Source organism: Sporothrix brasiliensis (assembly GCF_000820605.1).
Source record: "Sporothrix brasiliensis 5110 chromosome Unknown Cont18, whole genome shotgun sequence".
Lineage (NCBI taxonomy): Eukaryota > Fungi > Ascomycota > Sordariomycetes > Ophiostomatales > Ophiostomataceae > Sporothrix > Sporothrix brasiliensis.
Window position 1 is genome coordinate 276,005 of NW_024467137.1, and position 17,640 is coordinate 293,644.

At 57.5% G+C, this 17,640-nt stretch overlaps 5 protein-coding genes across 5 annotated transcripts; 2 read left to right on the top strand and 3 right to left on the bottom strand.

Moving 5' to 3' along the window:
• Nucleotides 1-1,896: 1,896 nt before the first annotated feature.
• SPBR_01475 (Major Facilitator Superfamily protein) lies at nucleotides 1,897-3,879 on the top strand (the record flags this gene model as incomplete). The annotated part of the gene is made up of 1 exon (XM_040759785.1): nucleotides 1,897-3,879. The coding sequence occupies one exon, from the start codon at nucleotides 1,897-1,899 to the stop codon at nucleotides 3,877-3,879; it is 1,983 nt and encodes a 660-aa protein (XP_040619052.1).
• A 198-nt stretch (nucleotides 3,880-4,077) lies between these two features.
• On the bottom strand, nucleotides 4,078-5,361 carry SPBR_01756 (uncharacterized protein; the record flags this gene model as incomplete). The annotated part of the gene is made up of 1 exon (XM_040760066.1): nucleotides 4,078-5,361. One exon carries the CDS (start codon nucleotides 5,359-5,361, stop codon nucleotides 4,078-4,080), a length of 1,284 nt encoding a protein of 427 aa, XP_040619053.1.
• A 476-nt stretch (nucleotides 5,362-5,837) lies between these two features.
• On the bottom strand, nucleotides 5,838-7,820 carry SPBR_01476 (uncharacterized protein; the record flags this gene model as incomplete). The annotated part of the gene is made up of 1 exon (XM_040759786.1): nucleotides 5,838-7,820. One exon carries the CDS (start codon nucleotides 7,818-7,820, stop codon nucleotides 5,838-5,840), a length of 1,983 nt encoding a protein of 660 aa, XP_040619054.1.
• Nucleotides 7,821-8,575: 755 nt separating this feature from the next.
• SPBR_01184 (ankyrin repeat-containing protein) lies at nucleotides 8,576-14,342 on the bottom strand (the record flags this gene model as incomplete). Its single annotated transcript, XM_040759495.1, has 5 exons — nucleotides 8,576-8,601; nucleotides 8,872-9,505; nucleotides 10,348-13,479; nucleotides 13,602-14,059; nucleotides 14,120-14,342. 5 exons carry the CDS (start codon nucleotides 14,340-14,342, stop codon nucleotides 8,576-8,578), a joined length of 4,473 nt encoding a protein of 1,490 aa, XP_040619055.1.
• Nucleotides 14,343-16,256: 1,914 nt separating this feature from the next.
• Nucleotides 16,257-17,435, top strand: SPBR_01813 (uncharacterized protein; the record flags this gene model as incomplete). The annotated part of the gene is made up of 1 exon (XM_040760123.1): nucleotides 16,257-17,435. One exon carries the CDS (start codon nucleotides 16,257-16,259, stop codon nucleotides 17,433-17,435), a length of 1,179 nt encoding a protein of 392 aa, XP_040619056.1.
• Nucleotides 17,436-17,640: the final 205 nt, after the last annotated feature.

Sequence of the window (17,640 nt, forward strand, 5' to 3'; positions counted from 1 at the left end):
AACGGTGAGGCGGCGAAAGCTGTGAAGTGATCAACCTTCTCGACGTCGATGCAAGTCGAAGGGCGCAGTCACGTGATTCTGATCTAGTGCTGTCGGAATATGTTGTATGCCTGTGATGTCAACAGTGGAGCCCAACGCACGACGGCCTTCAATATCTCATGGAGTTGCAAGGCATCGCTGGAGGTCAGGCATCCTGTCGAGAGAATGGAGTTTGGAACTGTCAACGTTGAGAGTTGATGCCACTTTGGGGGGACACAATGCTGCGCTGCCTCGACTGAGGAAGGTGTGTACCGGTGTGTGGCGCGTGGTCATGTGATGCGTGTTCATCCTGACAGACGCTGACATGAAGCCTCAACAATTATGGCGAGCAACAAGAAGATCAATAGGACTGGCAACACATCTTTACATTGGCACCGCCACATCGATGAGGCCAATCGTGATTCCCCATGAGACTACGTTTGTAAGTCATCCCGTGCTCAGCTGCCGCTAGGCGCCTCCGTATTCGAACCACGACAAACGTCCAAGGGTTTTGGAGTAATTTACGTCCTACGAAAGAACCGCAAAGGCTGTACTTTACTCAGTTCTTAGTCGACACAACAGCGGACCAGAACGATACACTGTAGACAGACCTCGGAAATAACAATGCAGTGTCCCAATCGGGGACATTTACAACAGTCCGCGGCCTCGTCTGTGCTGTCCGGAGGTAACAATGATTGGTGCCGAAAGTCGGCAATAACCTCCACAAGACTAATCAATCCCGTATCCAACCGCCTGGCTGCAGGTTGAACGCCGCATCGGGGAAAGAAACTAACAGCGAGTCAAAAAGGCAAGAAATTTCGAAAAGAAAACGTTCTACGGGTAGGCCACCGAGATGCAGGACCAGGGGCGGATGCAGCATCTGCATCGATTTCGTTATCATTCGTTTTCGCTTCGCTATCTTCGCCCTCCATTTGATTACCCGTCCTATTGTGCAGCTGCTTCGTCGGATCCGTCAGCATACCTCGTCTTCATCGGCCTCTTTCTTTACAGAAGCCGTGTCGACGCCATGATCAGACTACGCGGAGATGCTCCTCCCAAAGAAGCCTTCACAGGCAAACCAACAAGACACCGATCATGGCGCTGCAACCCGACCTGCTGAACCCGTCCCCTCTGTTGGGTTAGTGCTCGGGCTAATGGGCGGGTGCCAAGTGGGTGCGCCGCGCCGGCATTTAGCAGGGGATTGCAGATTTGAGGGACGAAGAGAACGAAGAGAGGGGACACGGCCGAAATACGGCTTGCTCCATGTACACACGCGCAGAGGACGGGTATCCGCACGTCGATCGAAGGGCGTGCGTCGTTTGTGCGTTTGTGGCCGCTTCTCGTCATTGGACGCAAGGGGATTGTGGACGTTTTCTCTCCATGCGGTTGTTTGTCCTTCTGGCATGCATTTTTCATCTGCATCCACTTTCCTATTGTGCGATTGGCCACTGGCTCGCGGCTTCGGCATCTATGACTACACCTCTAACTTCTGCCGAAGCGGTTGACCTTTACTACCGTTGTGACTATGAACATGTTTTATCTTTTTTCTTTTCATTTTTCTTTTTTTCGTTGTCCCATCATTACGGGCAAAACAACAACGCTTGACACACCATCGAGAATCGATATTGTGCATGGACCTTCCTAATTCTGTCGTTACCGGTTGATTTCGTTATTTCTCTGATTCTTTCCTTTTTAGGACATTTGTTTCGATTTCTCGGGTTTGTCATATCTCCCCTGCCTACATCACTTAAACAGCATATGGGCCCTCGTCCCAGTCTGGCTTCTGGATGCATGAACATCCTTCCTCTCCTGGTGAAACATCGCCACTCAGAAAAAATCGCATCCCGGCATAAGGTATTCGAGTCAACAGCACACGCCATGGCCACAGTATCTCCGCTGGGCCGGGCCGACGGGCCCTCCCGCTCCAGCCTCGACTCGGCCATCGACAAGGAGGGCGAGAAGACAGCCATCGACGGCAGCCTCGAGGAGTCTGCGTCTGACACGGCCAGCGACATTCGCGTGCAAGAGGCCGCGCCCACGTCGACATCGGCGCCGCATCGCGCGGATACCGGCATTGACGGCAGCACCGTCGACCCGTCCGCGCTGCATATTGAGCATCGTTACTTTACCTATGCCACCGAGCTGCCGCCGCCCAACACATTTCCGTGCAGAGGCGCCAACGACAACAACACAGATGTTGCCGCCGCACCACCACCGCCACCGCCCAACCTCAAGCCATTCACCGACCCGCACCTGTGGCCCGTCCGCCGCAAGTACACAATGCTTGCGCTGTCGTGCATCGCCACGTTTCTGACGGCGTACTGCGCCGGCTCCTTCTCGCCGCCGGTCCAGCGCATGTCGGCCGCCTTTGGCACGTCGCCCACGGTCACGCTGTTTGCGGGCATCACGGTGTACTGCCTGGGCTTCGCGCTGGCGCCCATGCTGATGGCCCCGCTGTCCGAGTACAACGGCCGCTACCCCGTGTTTGTGTTTGCCGGCTGCGTCATGCTCGTCTTCCAGGTGGTCAGCGGCGCCGCGCCGGACGTGGGCGCCATGCTCGTGGCCCGGCTGCTTGTGGGTGTGGGCGGCTCCGTGTTCAGCACCGTGGTCGGCGGCGTCATTGCCGACATGTGGCACGCCGAAGGCCGCAACACGCCCATGGCGCTGTTTAGCGGCTGCGTCTTCTTTGCCACGGGCTGCGGGCCGCTGGTGTCGGCCGTCATCACCTACCGCACCACGTACCCGCAAAGCGCCCACGACGTCGCCACCGACACGAGCCTGCGCGCGCCCTGGCGCTGGGTGTTTTGGCACCAGGTCATTGCCGACGCCGTGCTCATGGTCGCCCTCGTCTTTCTGTTTCACGAGAGCCGCGGGTCCGTGCTGCTGTCACGCAAGGCCAAGGCCCTCAACGCGTGGTATGGGGCGCGCGAGGCGGCCGGCTACTTTGGCGTGTGGCTGCCGGCCGACGACGACGACGCCTGCCTGCCGCCGCTGGCCAAGCAGTCGCAGCACCGCGTCGAGGGCGAGCCAAAGACGACCATGGCGAGCGAGGTGCCGTCCCTCTCGTCGCCCGCATCGCCCGTTCCGACGTCTGCGCTCCGCCGCGTGCGCTGGGTGGTCAAGGACGACGAGGACCGCACGACCGTCTGGAAGCTGATTGGCATGTCCGTCTACCGCCCGTTCCACATGTTCTTCACCGAGCCCGTCGTCTTCTTCTTCTCGCTCTGGGTCGCGTTTGCGTGGGCCGTGCTCTACCTCACCTTTGGCAGCATCTTCTTGGTGTTTGAAGAGGTCTACGACTTCAACGTGCAGCAGGCCGGCTACACCTTTGCCAGCATGTTCGTCGGCGCCGCCGTCGCCACCGTCATGGGCCTCTACCAGGACCGCTACCTCCTCACCATCCTGCCGCTGCCCGCCGCCCTCCGGGCCCGTTTCCAGGCCGGCGGCGTGCCCGAAGCCCGCCTGTGCGGCGCCTGTGTCACGTCCATCCTGCTGCCCGTCGGTCTTTTCATCTTTGGCTTCACGGCCCGCCCCGACTACCACTGGATCGCCCCGGTGTTTGGCATCGGCATCTCCACCGTCGGCATTTTTGCCATCTACCTGTCGACCTTCAACTACCTGGCCGACGTCTACCACCGCTTCGCCAGCTCCGCGCTCGCCGCGCAGGGCTGCTGCCGCAACGTGCTGGGCGGCATCTTCCCGCTCGTGATGCGCCCGCTCTTTACCAACATGGGCATTGCGCGGGCGGGCGCGCTGCTGGGCGCCATTGGCACCGGCCTGACGCTGGTGCCGTGGGTGCTGCTGTACTTTGGCGACCGCATCCGGCGGCGGAGCAAGTTTGCGCAGGCGTTGGCGACCTGAGACAGAAGGCACCAAAGGCGACGGCAGTCTCCTCGTGCATGACAGCAGGATAGAAACGCGATGATCGCCGCACCACACGATAGATGATACCCGGAAAACAGTACATGGTAGATTGCGCATAACATAGAGAAGCGCATAGAATTAATTTTATCGTCTAATAGAGCTGTATCGAACATCGCTTCCGCAAAAGGAAAACACTCAGTCCACATCGTCCGCGCTGATGTCCTGCGCCGACAGCTTCCGCCGTGCCTCGTCGATAATCTTGTCTTCGTCGACGTCGACGGGCTCTTCCTCGACGTCACCCGTGTCCGTCTCCTCGCCGTCCTCGCTGCCGTCCTTGTTGGTGGACCGCACCAGCCGGAACACCACCACCAAGTACACCTGCCCCGTGCCCCGGTGCCGCAGCACATACCGCAGGCACGTCTTCTCCGCCTTGTCGCTCGCATAGTACCGCAGCAGCGGCAGGTGGAACCCGGGCAGCCGCAGCGTGAGGTCCGCAAAGTCCAGGTAGCCGTTGTAGAAGTCGAGGCCGTAGCCCTGGCCGTACTGCCACGTCCACTGGGCCTTGGCGTCTGCGCCCAGCGCCCACTTCATACGAGCCTTGCCGTCGCCCGTGTCGTCGCCCGGCGCGCCAATCGACGCGCGCCAGGCCCGTCCGCCGGCGTCGCCGCCCTCGCCGAACCATAGGCCGCAGTCGGCGTCGACCGGCGGTTGTGTGTGGTCCTTTGTGTCTTTGCTCCGCCCGTTTTCTTTTTGGTCCACGCGTCGCTCGCTTTTGTTTTTGTCCTCGCTTCGCTCGCTTTTGTTTTTGTCCTCACTTCGCTCGCTTTTGTTCTCGCCGCTGTGCGTGCTCTTCTTTTCCTCCTCCCCATCGTCCTCGACTTCCTCGCTTCGCTCGTCCGCGTCGTCTTCGTCAAAAGGCACGTCACCCAGAGCAGCATACACTTGGTTAAACGAACTCAGGGCTGGCCCGTACAGGTACGGCTTGTCCGCATACGGATCGCCCTCCAGTCCGGGATCGATCCACCACTTGACGATTCGCAAGGCCGCGCCAAACCCGGGCGGCAGGCGGTCCCGGAGCGGCTCGTCGAAGTCGTTGCCCCATTGGAGGTCGGTGCCACTGATGCCTGCGACGCTGCTGTCGCCGCTGTCCTCGCCGTCCTCGCCGTCCTCGCCGTCCTCGCCGTCTTTGCCGGCCGGCGCGCGAGGAACAAACCACACGCCGATCCCGTACGTGTCGTCATTCGTCTTGTGCGGCTCCTTCTCAAAGTATGGCGACGTCGCCGGGTCGGGCACCTCGCCCACCTCGGGGTGCCGCTCGGGCCCGCGGTAGTTCTTGACGCGCACATTCAGCCAGACATCGCCGCCGGGGCCTTGCAGGTGCAGCGGCGTTGCAGAGTTGACGCGCATGGGCACGTGGGTGGCCGGGTCGTAGTCGGTGCCGGCGGACACGAGGATGCGGTATTCTTCAGGAGAGGGCATGCTGGCCACGGGACGTTGTGCTGTGTTGTCAATTGGATTGTGAGTCGGTCGCAAGTCGATGTCAACGTGGTGAAAATTTGAATTTACATGTGCGCAGAGGAATTCGCTGTGAAACCCCTGACGTCACCAGTGGTTGTTAGCGTGGTGGGATGCGCCCTGAAACAGAAACAGCACCAAAAAAGTGCGTCGTAACCAGGAACCGCCTCGGCCAAAGAAGTCAGCCCAACACTTACACATCGCACAAAGAAATCAAATTGCACATCTCGAATGCAATGCGGCCAGCAGGTATGTTTCAATTTAGTAAATCATGAGAGGTAGGATGTATATACAAAAGAGTAGCCGCCTGTGCCGCCGTACGCATACAACTTGCCCGTTTGGTGTATATAGCGTTCTATGGTATCGTTGTCATAAATCGTCATGTCCTCCACCAGTCGTCCATTGTCCTGTCCGTCTTGTGTCCATTGTGTGTCCATGTTCTAGCCAATCGCATCCACAAACCTGTCAATGTCCACCCGCTCAAAAAAGGAAATGTGCCCAAAGCCCACCCAGTACTGCGCCAGCTGGTTCGGCGAGATCAGCAGCAGGCGCGACTCCACGTAGCGGTCGTTGCGGAAGCCCGTGCCGGCAATGTGGCCCTCGCTCTTGACGACGCGCACGCCCTGGAAGGGCGCCTCGTCGATCACGACGTCGAGGCCGGCGTCGCTGAGGTCCGGCGCCACAAAGGAGCGCTCGCCGCGCGGCACGTTGGGGTCGCCCGTCAGCTTGATGCCCTCGAGACGCCCGCGGTGGATGCGGGCGCTGTGGACGCGGCGGGCGTGGTCGGCGTCGCTTTCGTCGTCGCGCTGGGGGAACGCGTCGGGGTCAAACGGGCTGGTGCCGTCGACGTCGTCGTCGTCTGGCTGGTGCACGAGCAAAAACTCGACGCCATGGCTGCTGTAGTCGCCGGCCCAGATGCCGCGATACACCTTGTCCTCGGTGGGCGTGTAGTGCTTGGGGTCGATGGTGGCGTACGTCTCGAGCGCGTCAAACGTCATGGGCGAGCCGCCACCGCTACCGCCACTGCTGCTGCTGCCGCCGCCGCCGCCGAGCGGGGCGCCCATGTCCATCCAGGTGCGCATGTGAAAGGCGCGGTCGGAAATCTCCGAGCGAAGGCGCGGCTGGCCAACGGCGCCGCGCGGATAATGGTTGGCGCTGATGCCTGTGCCGCGGACACGGTGCTCGGACGGAATCGCGGGCGGCGGCCAGACGGTGTAGAGGGGGAAGGGCAGGGGCGACGAGGCGGACGGCGGCCGGCCGATGGGGAGCTCGTCGTCGGCAGGCATGTTGAGGGTGGCGCCAGCACCGCCGGCGTTGTGGGCGCCGTGGATGACTGTCGTGTCTATGGTGCCTGCTTGGGCACCCCCAGCACCGTCACCGCCGTCACCGCCGTCGTCGTCGTCGCCAGCCTGGCCGCCGGCACTCTCGCCCCGCCTGGTAAACGAGCCCCCGCCTTTGGCCGCCTTTTCGGTCAGCGGCCGCGCATAGACAAACTGCCTCCGCAGCTGGCTGCTCGTGACAAAGCTGCTTCTGCTGCTGTTGTTGGCCATAGCAATGTGGATGTTGTCGATGCCGGTGTTGTCGCCATTCGGACTGCCACGGCCGTTTCGCCGGTTGCCTCCATTGCTGCCGCCGTCGCTGCCATTGTTCTGCGACAGCAATACATTGTCGCCGTCCATGTCCATCACGATGGGCCGGATGCGCGGACACACCGGCGGCAAGGGCGTGTCGCCACCTGTGTCGTCCGCGTCGTCTGTGCTGGCTCCCGTGTGTCCTGCCTTGTTTTCCATGTACTGCCCAAACGACAACGGCGCCGGCGGCTGGTACAGCACAATCTTGGGCCCGTTGGTGTTGGCCGACGACAGCGTCCCTGTCGCCGAGGCGCCGTCCGCCTTGGCGGCGTCCTCGTTCGTCGGCGGGTGCCGCGCTTCGAGCTTGAGGACAGGCCGGTCCAGGTGCAGCAGCACCTCGGGGTGGAACGAGTGCACCATCGTGTTGGGCGCCGGTGGGTAGAACAGCGCCCGCCGCTGTCTCTCGCGCGACACCGCCAGCAGCCGGTAGCCTTCGAGGCACCCGCGCCGCGGATCGTAGCGCGCCACCACAATCTTGCCAACCATGTCGTGCCCGCAGAGCCAGATCTTGTAGCGCGCCAGGAACCAGCGGGCCTCGTGGGCGGCGTACAGGTGGTGGTACGATGGGATGTGAGGGGGCAGCGGCACGCACGACTCGGAAGGCGGGAAGTGCTTGTGGACGCGCTCGGGCAGGTGTTGCAGCGTGAAGCCAACCCAGTAGCGGTCGGCGAGCGCATAGGTGCGCATGGTGCGGTTGACCTGGGTGACGCGCGCGAGGTCCTGGGGGCCGAGCAGCGACAGGATGGCGTCGATGAGCTCCCCTGGGAGCGGGAAACAGTCGCGGGACGCCATGGCCGGGGAGGTGTCTATGGATGATGCGGAGGCGCAAAGGGGCATTGCTCGTATCGATTACCCCATGAATGATGGGAGGGAGGCTGAGGAACGTTGAAATATTCAGCGGTGTCGATCGAGGCGAGTGTCGCGAGAGTGTGATTCGATGACCGTGGCCAGTCGGGGCCGGACGACAAAAGCATTTGCAGAGCTTAGAGCTCACGGCTGTATAATGAGGACGTCGATGGTGGGCAGTGCCTGGTGGTGGTGGAATGCGAGCTCGGTCAAGGTCGTTGTCGTAGAATTGGAGGCGACGTTCGCTGTTTGAGAAGGATAAGGATCGTGGCGGAAAGTGCGACGAGTGCTCGTGAGATGTCGTGACAAAATAAAGTGGGGACCGGACAGGGTCCAGATCGCTGAAAACCAGGTGGGGTTAGCGTTATCTTACAAGGGAAGGTGTAACTAGCATCGTCCGATAAGGGGCGCCCACAGTGGTCTTGTTAGTTGCGGTGAACTTCGCTTTAGGAAGTCAACATCAGATAAGGGACTAATCGTATGAAATAATAATATGAAGATGCATCGTCATCGTCTTACGAGGACACATGTAAGCTTATTATAAGAGAGTGATAAAAAAAGAAACGTGTAAGAAAAGAGAAACAATAAGAAAATAATTGAAATGAAAGAAATAGTAGCTTGAACATAAATGGACTACACACTTGGAGACCTTTTTTGTTTTATTCCACTTATTACTTCTTTTAAAATACGAGCTCAACATCCTACACAATATATGTCGACAGGTAATCTAACTTGTTAGCTTGTGACTGACGGTAGGTCGTATGTGCCGACACTCGACTCACCCTGTCCAGACTGGTCCTCCAGGGATGGTGTAATTCTGCGTTGTCAGTGTCTCTTCGAGCATCCCCTCAGACAACCTTGCTTCAGGGCCAAAGACGTACATATGTGTTGCGCATTGCGTCCGAGTAAATGTCGATTTTCAGCGATGGATCTTTCAGCGGGTGTCAGTATCGTATTCCAACTGTCCTTTTGCATACTTCCCTCGCAAGCGACCTACCATCCACACTGTACGCGCCTGGAAATGTCTTGTAAAACGACGTCGGCGGCAGCTCCGTCCCGCCGCCGGTGATGTTGAGGTGTGCGCACTCCGGGTAGAACTGCGGCCGGTTCGCAATGTGGATGCTCACAATCTCGTGGCGCACCACGTAGAGGCCGGCCTGCAAGGACGCCGGGATGGTCACCGGCCACAGGTCCGGGGAACCATCCCAGTGTTGGAACTGCTTCTGGTACCAGATGCCCTCGGCCAGGTTGCCGGTCCCGGCCAGCAGCCCGGCCTCCCAGATCTTGAACCAGCGCAGCGCATTGACGTCGACGCCCACACAGCCGCCCTCGTCCAGCGGCGGACAGGCCGCCAGCCACGCCGACATGGGCCCGACCGGGTGCAGCCAGTACCAGTAGACGGCCGTCAGGTTCTGGCCCGCCGCCACGGGAATGTACGCGGGGCCGGGCGTGCCGGGCTTGTTGCACGCCAAAAACGGGTCGGCCGCAGTGAAGATGGGGTCGATGGATGCCCACTTGCGCTGGACCATCCAGGGCTGCCCGTCCTGCTCGGCCGCATTTTCGTCTGGGTCGTAGCCGCGGTACCAGACCGGCGGGTCGCCGACGGTGTAGTTGGCGAGGCCGCCGTGGGCCTGGGTCATTGGTGTAAACAAAAAGCCGAGAAGGCCGAGAAGGCCGAGAAGGCCGGGGGAGGCCATGTACATGGAGGCGAATGTGAGGAGTAAAGGGGTGATGCAACGACGTACCGAGACGGCCGCTAAAAAGGGACAAGAACACAAGAGCACGGCTTTCTACTACGACAATGTGGTTTTACGAAACTCGGAGCACACAAAGGTCACGGAGGACCTGCAAATACACATCCAGGATGAGACTGTGGCACCCGCATCGGTGCCATCCTTCCTTCGCTTCGGCCTGTGGTTCTTGCACGAGAGCAAACACAATTTCGAAGGTGTAAAAGAGGGCAAACGGGTTAGTACAAAATTGCGGAAGATGGAAAATGCACGAAACAAAACACAGCACCTCATCCGCAGCCTTTGTGGGGCAGTGTGCCATGGAGAAAATAGATTAATGTTCATTTATACCGGCACAACAGTCACTTGCACGGTCCATCTACACAAATAATGCCCGTCACGTCCGTTTCTACAAAATGTAATATCTTTTTGCCTCAGTTTCTGTTTCCCTTCCTCCTTTTTTCCTTGCCATTGCATTGTTACTTTCTCTCACTTACGTAAAAATGCAATAGGTGTGCTGGCCATTCATCTGATAAGAGCCGAGAGCTGTGAATTCGAAACGGAGCAAAAAGTTTATGAATGGAAGACTGTACCGAAAAGCCATGTGACGAATACAAGCAATTATACGCGAGCCCTGAAATTGATTACCCATTTGGCTGCCTCTGTACACCACTCCTGCCCATAACCATTTCCCGCCCCCTCTGCATTTCTCTTAAGAAACCCCAGATATGTTGGGACGCGACGAGTTGCATGTTTTCGTCCTGCCATGTTAAAATTCCTTCGTTGTCTTGCAAAGGAAGGGGAGAGGCGATCACGGTCAACTCAATGGCGATGCCAGACCATTTCTCGTAGAGTCTGTGAGCCGTAGCGAGGCTACTCTCGACTCTGGCTGCAAGCTCCTTCAGACCGTCCAGATCCTGCTTAGGAAAGTCGTCTACCCGTTTCCCGAGCAGTTCCAATGCTATTGACAGTATCTCAGTGGCTTTGGCGGGATCACTCTCGTGCGTGGCTTCAAGTGCCGTCCTGCCGTCAACGTCTTGTACAAAAACGTCGGCGCCGTATTCCAAGAGTAGCCGAATCACGCTCATGTGATTTTCCTGCAGCGCCTTGTAGAGTGCTGTTTGGCCGTCCCGGTTTTGTGCGTCTATATTCGCGCCGTGATCAAGAAAGAGTCTTACCGCCTCCGTATATCCGTACTTGGCTGAAATATGGAGTGCCGTGTTGCCCTTCGCATTCTGTACGTGGATGTCGGCACCTTTGGCAAGGAGCAATCCCAAGGCTTCGGTATGGCCGTTTTCGGCTGCATGGTTGTCGGCTGTATAGTGGAGTATGCTCTCACCCCAACGATTCAATACATCGACGTTGGCACCTTTTTCGAGTAGTAGCCGAACCATTTCACTATTGCCAAAATACGCCGCGTACCAGAGTGGCGTCTCACCGTCTTTACTCCGCACATGAATGTCGGCGCCGTTGTCGAGGAGGAGCCGAAAAATTTTATTACTACGGCCTTCAGCTGCTCTGTGGAGCGGCGTCCAGCGGTCGCTGTCTCTTGCGTTAACGTCAGCGCCCTCTTTGAGAAGCAGCTGAACGATTTCTGAATCGTCGCGTATGGCTGCGACGTGGAGCGCTGTGTATCCGTGAATGCTCCGCACATTAATGTCGGCACCGTTATCGAGTAGCAGCTTAACAGTTTCCGTATGGCCGTTATCGGCGGCGTCTCGAAACGCCGTGTCGTCGAATCTATTCCGTACGTAAATATCGGCACCTTTATCGAGGAGTAGCCAAACAATTGCCGTATGACCTTCTTTGGCGGCGTGGTGAAGCGCTGTATTGCCATGTGCGTCGCATTTGTTAATATCTACCTTGCCGGTCTTCAGCATGTCCTCCACAACTGACGTCAGGCAGAAGAGGCTTGCAACAGTCAGGCTGGTCATCCCGTACAATACTTCAACTTTCGAAGACTGGTACATCCAAGCTTGGTTTCGGATATCAGTTCCATCTAAGAGGATGCGAGCTTCTGACAGCAAGTCAAATCTAGCAGTGGGATCCTGTGCGGCGAGGTGCCGATGCCAGTGTTTAGCGGCGTAATCCAAAAATCTGCGACGTGTAATGCGATCGAAGTATTCCCTATAGGAAACGTGTATCTCTTGCAGCAGCAAGTAGCGGACGCAGATGGACGACATGACGCTGTGCGATGTGGGCAAGGCAAAACGTCCCTGCCAAACATTGCCTTCGCCTCTGGCGCCGACGAGAAACTCTCTCGCGGTTTGATGGATGAAGACTAATTTTTCGTCATACACACTGAGGAAAAGGCCACAGAGGTTGGTTACAACGCTTTTGAACGTTTTTTCTGGCCATAGTTGTTTATCAAGTTCAGCGGAGGTGGATGGCGGCGGCGACTTGTTATTTTGCAGCGCAAAGGCCATGGCCACGGCGACGTTTGCTTCGCGGAGCGTCAACGGTCTTTCGGCGGCAAGCACAATGGAAAGGATTGTTTCTGTTCGCTTTTTGTTTTTGCTCCGGTTCAGGATGTTTTCGTACGCGTCGGCCACCTGAGATGGCAGTATGGACAGAAGCTCGTCGATGTCGCAAGGTCGGCCGAATTCGCAAGGGCTTTGTCTGATAATGTCAAAGGTAAGATGCAGCCAAAGGTACGTGCGGTTCGTCATGCCCTTGAGGTGCGTTTTCAACCTCTTCTTGTCGTCGCGACTAAACGAGCCGGCCACTTCGTCCACGAGCTCGTCAATGACGAAATCGATCTCCCGACTTATTTCGGCGGACTTGTCGTCACCGTGGAACTGGATGCAGTTGGCTGTTGCGAACCCGGCAAATTGTTTTTCGAGGTCGTCATAGGGGCGGCTTGTGATGACGAACTTCAGCTTCGAGGCTTTGGCGGACGTGGGTTGTTGGTCCCTGTAAAACTGTCTCAGACGGTCGAGGAGCTCATGCCGGCTCTGCTGTTCACATTCATCGAGTGCATCCAAAACACAGATGATTTCTCCGGCGTCGTCCGACTGAGCACAGCTGGTCAAGATCTTCCACAGCTCCAGGAAATCCTGGGCCAGGCGCTTGCCATGACTTTTGTGGCTCGGCAGCGCGTGCTGGATTAAGCGCTGGGATGCGTCCTCAGTGAACAAGCCGTGCAAGATGGCACTGAGCGCATTGGCGGCAAGCGTGCGGTCTTCGTCTCCGTGTTTGAAGAAAAAGTGACAAACAGTGGAGCTGCCGCCGGCGGTGGACGCGCGGAGGTCGTCGACAATGGCTCGTGAGAGGACCGACTTGCCACAGCCAGGGCCGGCAGAAACCCAGAGAAGGCTAGACGTGCTGGCATCGCGCCATGCATGGAATCTGTCGTCGTTGAAGAACCATTCACACGTCCCGTGGACTCTTTGGCGGTTAAAGTCTTTGTAGCTGTCGTAGGGGCATTGGAGATTGCGAAGAAGCTCTGCTTCTTTCTCGTCCCTCTCGCGGCCATGCGTCTGTTGCTCACTCTGTTCCAATGCCACGACAATGTCACGCATGCCCTGTAGTGTGCTGTCGTTGGCTCGTTGGATGTCGGCCCGGCAACTGATGTCCACGAGGTCTTTGCACGCCGTGTTCAACTGGGCAATTTTCTGCGCCTTTTTGGCCCAGTCCACGGCGCCGACAACGCTCTTCAGTGCTCGAGAGCCTTGGCCACTTGAAATATGGCAAATGACGGAGGCCTGGTACTCAATAATAGAAGCGTAGAGGTTGCTGAGAGACTTGAGAAAGTGGGCTCCGGTATTGCCCTTGCGGAGAATCTCTTCACCGGCATTCCAGTAGACAAGAATGTCGTTGATAGAATTGAAACCGTCAAGCATCGCTTCGTTCTGGATGGTGGTATTTGTGAGCAGCTGGTAGGAGAGGAGGGGGGGGGGGGGGGGAGAAGAAGAAAAGACGTTAGTAGATGTACCAAAGTGTTTGACTGTTGCAAAAGCAGGCGGAATGGCTCGGGGATAGAAGGAGTGTCACGCACTGAAAGAAGCATAGAAACGCTAGACCACGCCAGTGCTGCATACGGCTGGGCACTGACTGCATCTTTCACGATCGGATCGAAATAGAGCAAAAGCTTGACCAGCTTTTCGGTCTGTTTGCGCACGTTGATTGTCTTGCCCAAGGGAAGAGGCAGCTTCCACTGCTTGCCCTCACGCCGCTTCAATTGTGTCTGCACGACGGTTTCGACAGACCGTGGCACGGCCAGCTTCACGTCGTCCGCTGTCATGCCCAGCAGGGACACCAGACATTTCTCGTAGCTGGCAGCAAGATCAGGAGACTTTTCTTGGAAAAGGTGGAATGCCGCCGTCCAAGGCTCGATGTCGTCAGCGTTGGTTTGGGCCTCGGTTCCGGTGTTCGTCATATCCGAGGGGTTCAGTGGCGGCGGCGTTGGAATCACTGGTGAGGCCGGTGTGGCAGCCAGAGCAACCGACATCTGGGCTGGTGGGATGGCAGGTCTGAAAGCCAGACCAAGCGATGTGGTATGGCCATATGTCATACCCTGTCCATGATTAGGCGGCGATGAATTGTCGACCAGTGGAGCCTGGGCAACACGCAGAGTGCTCGAACTTGGCGACACCAGCTCCAAGCCTTGTGGAGCGTGCGCGGCATGTGCGGGCCCGATGTTCGTGAAATCGGGGTTTGACGGCCCACCGGCGTTGTGCCGCTCCCGTGAGAACAGAGTTTTGAATCCCTTCCGGGGCTTTTTGAGCCGTTCTGGCATTTTGTGGCGCTTTGAATAGTGCGGTCTGGCATGAGAGGAAAAAAGAAGAAACGTAGAAACAAAAGAAGGGTATATTGTGTATTTTATGGGTGCTATGAGTCCTCTTGGGCTCAGCCTCACCATTCGGTGGCCTGTGATGGCGAGCTCAGGTTTCCTCGGTGCCCAACAGCTGGAAGACTCAGCCACTATCTTCGATATTGACATACATGCCACATTCAGTTTTGGCGCGCGCGTTTTTTTTTTTCGACGAGCGTTTCTTTCCGGGTTGAAACAACCAATGGCAAGTCACCACAGTCCCCAAGCCTGCCGTACATAACCAGTGTTCTGTTCGGCGCGTTGGCTGGCAAATCCACAACTAGCTGAGGCTGCATTGTCGACAGTCAGCCTTGCCAGACGGGCAAGTAAGGCAGCAGGAGAGCAGGGGGGCCCTCCTAAGCTGTAAGTGGTTCTGGGGATAGATGGAGTCAGTAAAGAAAAGACCACGATCAACGGACCGGAATGTAGGTGTGAGGAGCAGGAAATCTAATCCTTGGCCCTCCCCTATTTCCAGCCAGGGAGCATGGATCGTTTTATTTACTACTGTCTGGCAAAATGTACGGCGATGCTTGTTGAAATCTATGGTGGTCTCATGCACTGTTAGTGGCCCGGCCGCCGTGAGCGGCCCGTGCCTAGGGGGACTAACGGGGTCAGTTTACTAGAGGCAAATAAGCTGGTCCCTGGTGAGATCCCATTGCATCGCCGTTGAATCCACACGCCCGGCATCGCCGGCCACATGGCATTGGCCACTGGCCTGGAAGGTTGCGCTGAATTACCATTGAAACCATGTTTCATGACATGACTCGTACCAACGGGTATCGCGAGTACGGAGGAACATTCGTCGAGCGGTGTATCTAGGACGGAGAGATTTACGTTCTGTCAAAACTGTTTCTGGAAAGGGATGCAAAAACCACCGTTTAAATCAATTACGGAGGGTTGCCGTTATAGAATATCAGTTTGGTAGGCGGGGAGAGCACAGTTTCATTTAGAACAGGATTTGTATACGGTTCCATTTTAGGCACTTAGGCTATGTGGCCAAATTCGGTCGAGAAACCACGCCAGATTTAAGGGCTTTTCCACGCGGAGTCGCATACTAGGAGTATTGGCGGCAGTCTTTGCAACATGCTTCCCAGTTTTTCCACTCTCCTCACATCTCGTCTGATAGTATACGAGTCGTCTCCGGTTCCCTTCTGGGAGGATAAAGTGCCAAGACAGACGTCCAGGATATATAACACGGACCAATACCGAACTACTGACCTTCGTCCTCACTGGTGGAATAACTTGTCTGGTGTACTTCCGCCTCCCGCCCTCTCGATATTATCTACAGGCCTCGACCGACGAGACGGAGATACCACGAATGACGTCCTGGCTGATCATGGCCCCCATCTTCGACTGGAACCAGTGCATGGGATCGGTTTTTTCGGCGCCCGGTCGCGGCCAAAGATGCGACGAGACGATGGGCTTGGAGATGTGGTGATAGGTGACATGATGATGTGGTATGGTATAAACAAGAGACAACCCCATCGGCAAGTCATGGACAGTTGTGTAAAGTGTAGACAGCCAAGCGCCGAGTTCAACTCAGTGCCCAGACTCACATCCAGCTCCCTTGCCTTGGGAGCCTTCCATCCGGCTTCATATCATCCGCAAGCTGCTTCCCATCAGCCGGAGACAGCCAATATGCTCAATATTTAACCTCCTCAATCCCTTTCTCCCCACGTACCCAAAAACAAAATCGCATCTCCGCAGCAAGTCCCCGAATATATAGACCGGTTTCCTCGTCTGCAGTATATTTTTCTCTCCCTGGTCTCTTTCCCCCATTTGCCTTTCCCTCTTCGTCTTTTTATTTTGACATCGTCTCCAAGACACACCTCTTTCAAAATGGTGTACCTCATCTCCGCCCTCCTCCTCGCCGGCCCGGCCATGGCCCTGCCAGCCCGCGAGATCTTTGGCATCCAGCAGGCCTGCACCGTCCCCGCCTCCATCCCGGCCGTGTCCAATGCCAAGCTGCCGGACCCCTTCACCGCCTCCGACGGCACCAAGGTTACCACAAAGGACCAGTGGGCCTGCCGCCAGCAGGAGATTCTCAAGGCCATGGAGCAGTACGAGCTGGGCGACTTCCCCGGACCGCCCGACGCCGTCAAGGGCACCTTGACGGGAAGCAGCCTCAAGGTCGACATCACCGTCGGCAGCAAGTCGGTGTCCTTTACGAGCACCATCAAGAAGGGCTCGGGTGGCGGCGGTGCCGCCATTATTACCATTGGCGGGTCCTCGCTGCCCATCCCCGGCACGGTCAGCACGATCAACTTTGACAACGACGGCTTCGCGTCGCAGGCGTCGGGCTCGTCGCGCGGCCAGGGCAAATTCTACACGCTGTTTGGCGCGGGCCACAGCGCGGGCGCCTTGACGGCGTGGGCTTGGGGCGTGGGCCGCCTGATTGACGCGCTCGAGCAGGTCAATGCGACGTCGGGCGTCGACACCACCAAGCTGGGCGTGACGGGCTGCTCGCGCAACGGCAAGGGCGCGTTCGTCGTGGGCGCGCTCAACACGCGCATTGCGCTGACGCTCCCGCAGGAGTCGGGGTCGGGCGGCGCAGCCTGCTGGCGCATTTCGGACGCGGAGAAGAGCGCGGGCAAGAACATCCAGACGGCCGGCGAGATTGTAGGCGAGAACGTGTGGTTCTCCAAGAACCTCAACAGCTACACGGCCAAGACGAGCACGATGCCCGAGGACCACCACATGCTGGCGGCGCTGACGGCCCCGCGCGGCCTGTTTGTCATTGAGAACGACATCGACTGGCTGGGCCCCGTGTCGACCACCGGCTGCATGAAGGCGGGCCGGCTGATCTACAAAGGCGTGGGCGCGCCGAACAACATGGGCTTCTCGCTCGTGGGCGGCCACTCGCACTGCATGTTCCCGAGCGCGCAGCAGGCCGACTTGACGACGTACATCAACCACTTCTTGCTGGGCACGGGCGCGGCGCCCGGTGCCGTCGAGAAGTCGTCGGCGACTGTCGACATGTCCAAGTACGTCGACTGGACCCCGCCGACTCTGTCGTAGGTGGGAGGCAGGTTTGCATGTTGAATGGGTTGAAATGCTGGTGTCATGAACCGAAAATATGGTCGCAAAACGGGATGCAGCCGGTAGTGTGTCTTCGTCGTTGGGTGTAAGTATGTCATATGGAGTGGCTCCATTCAATTGTACATAAAATCAGAAATTGAAAATAAAAAGCAAGGGCCGATTAGGTCACATAACGTCAGGATAA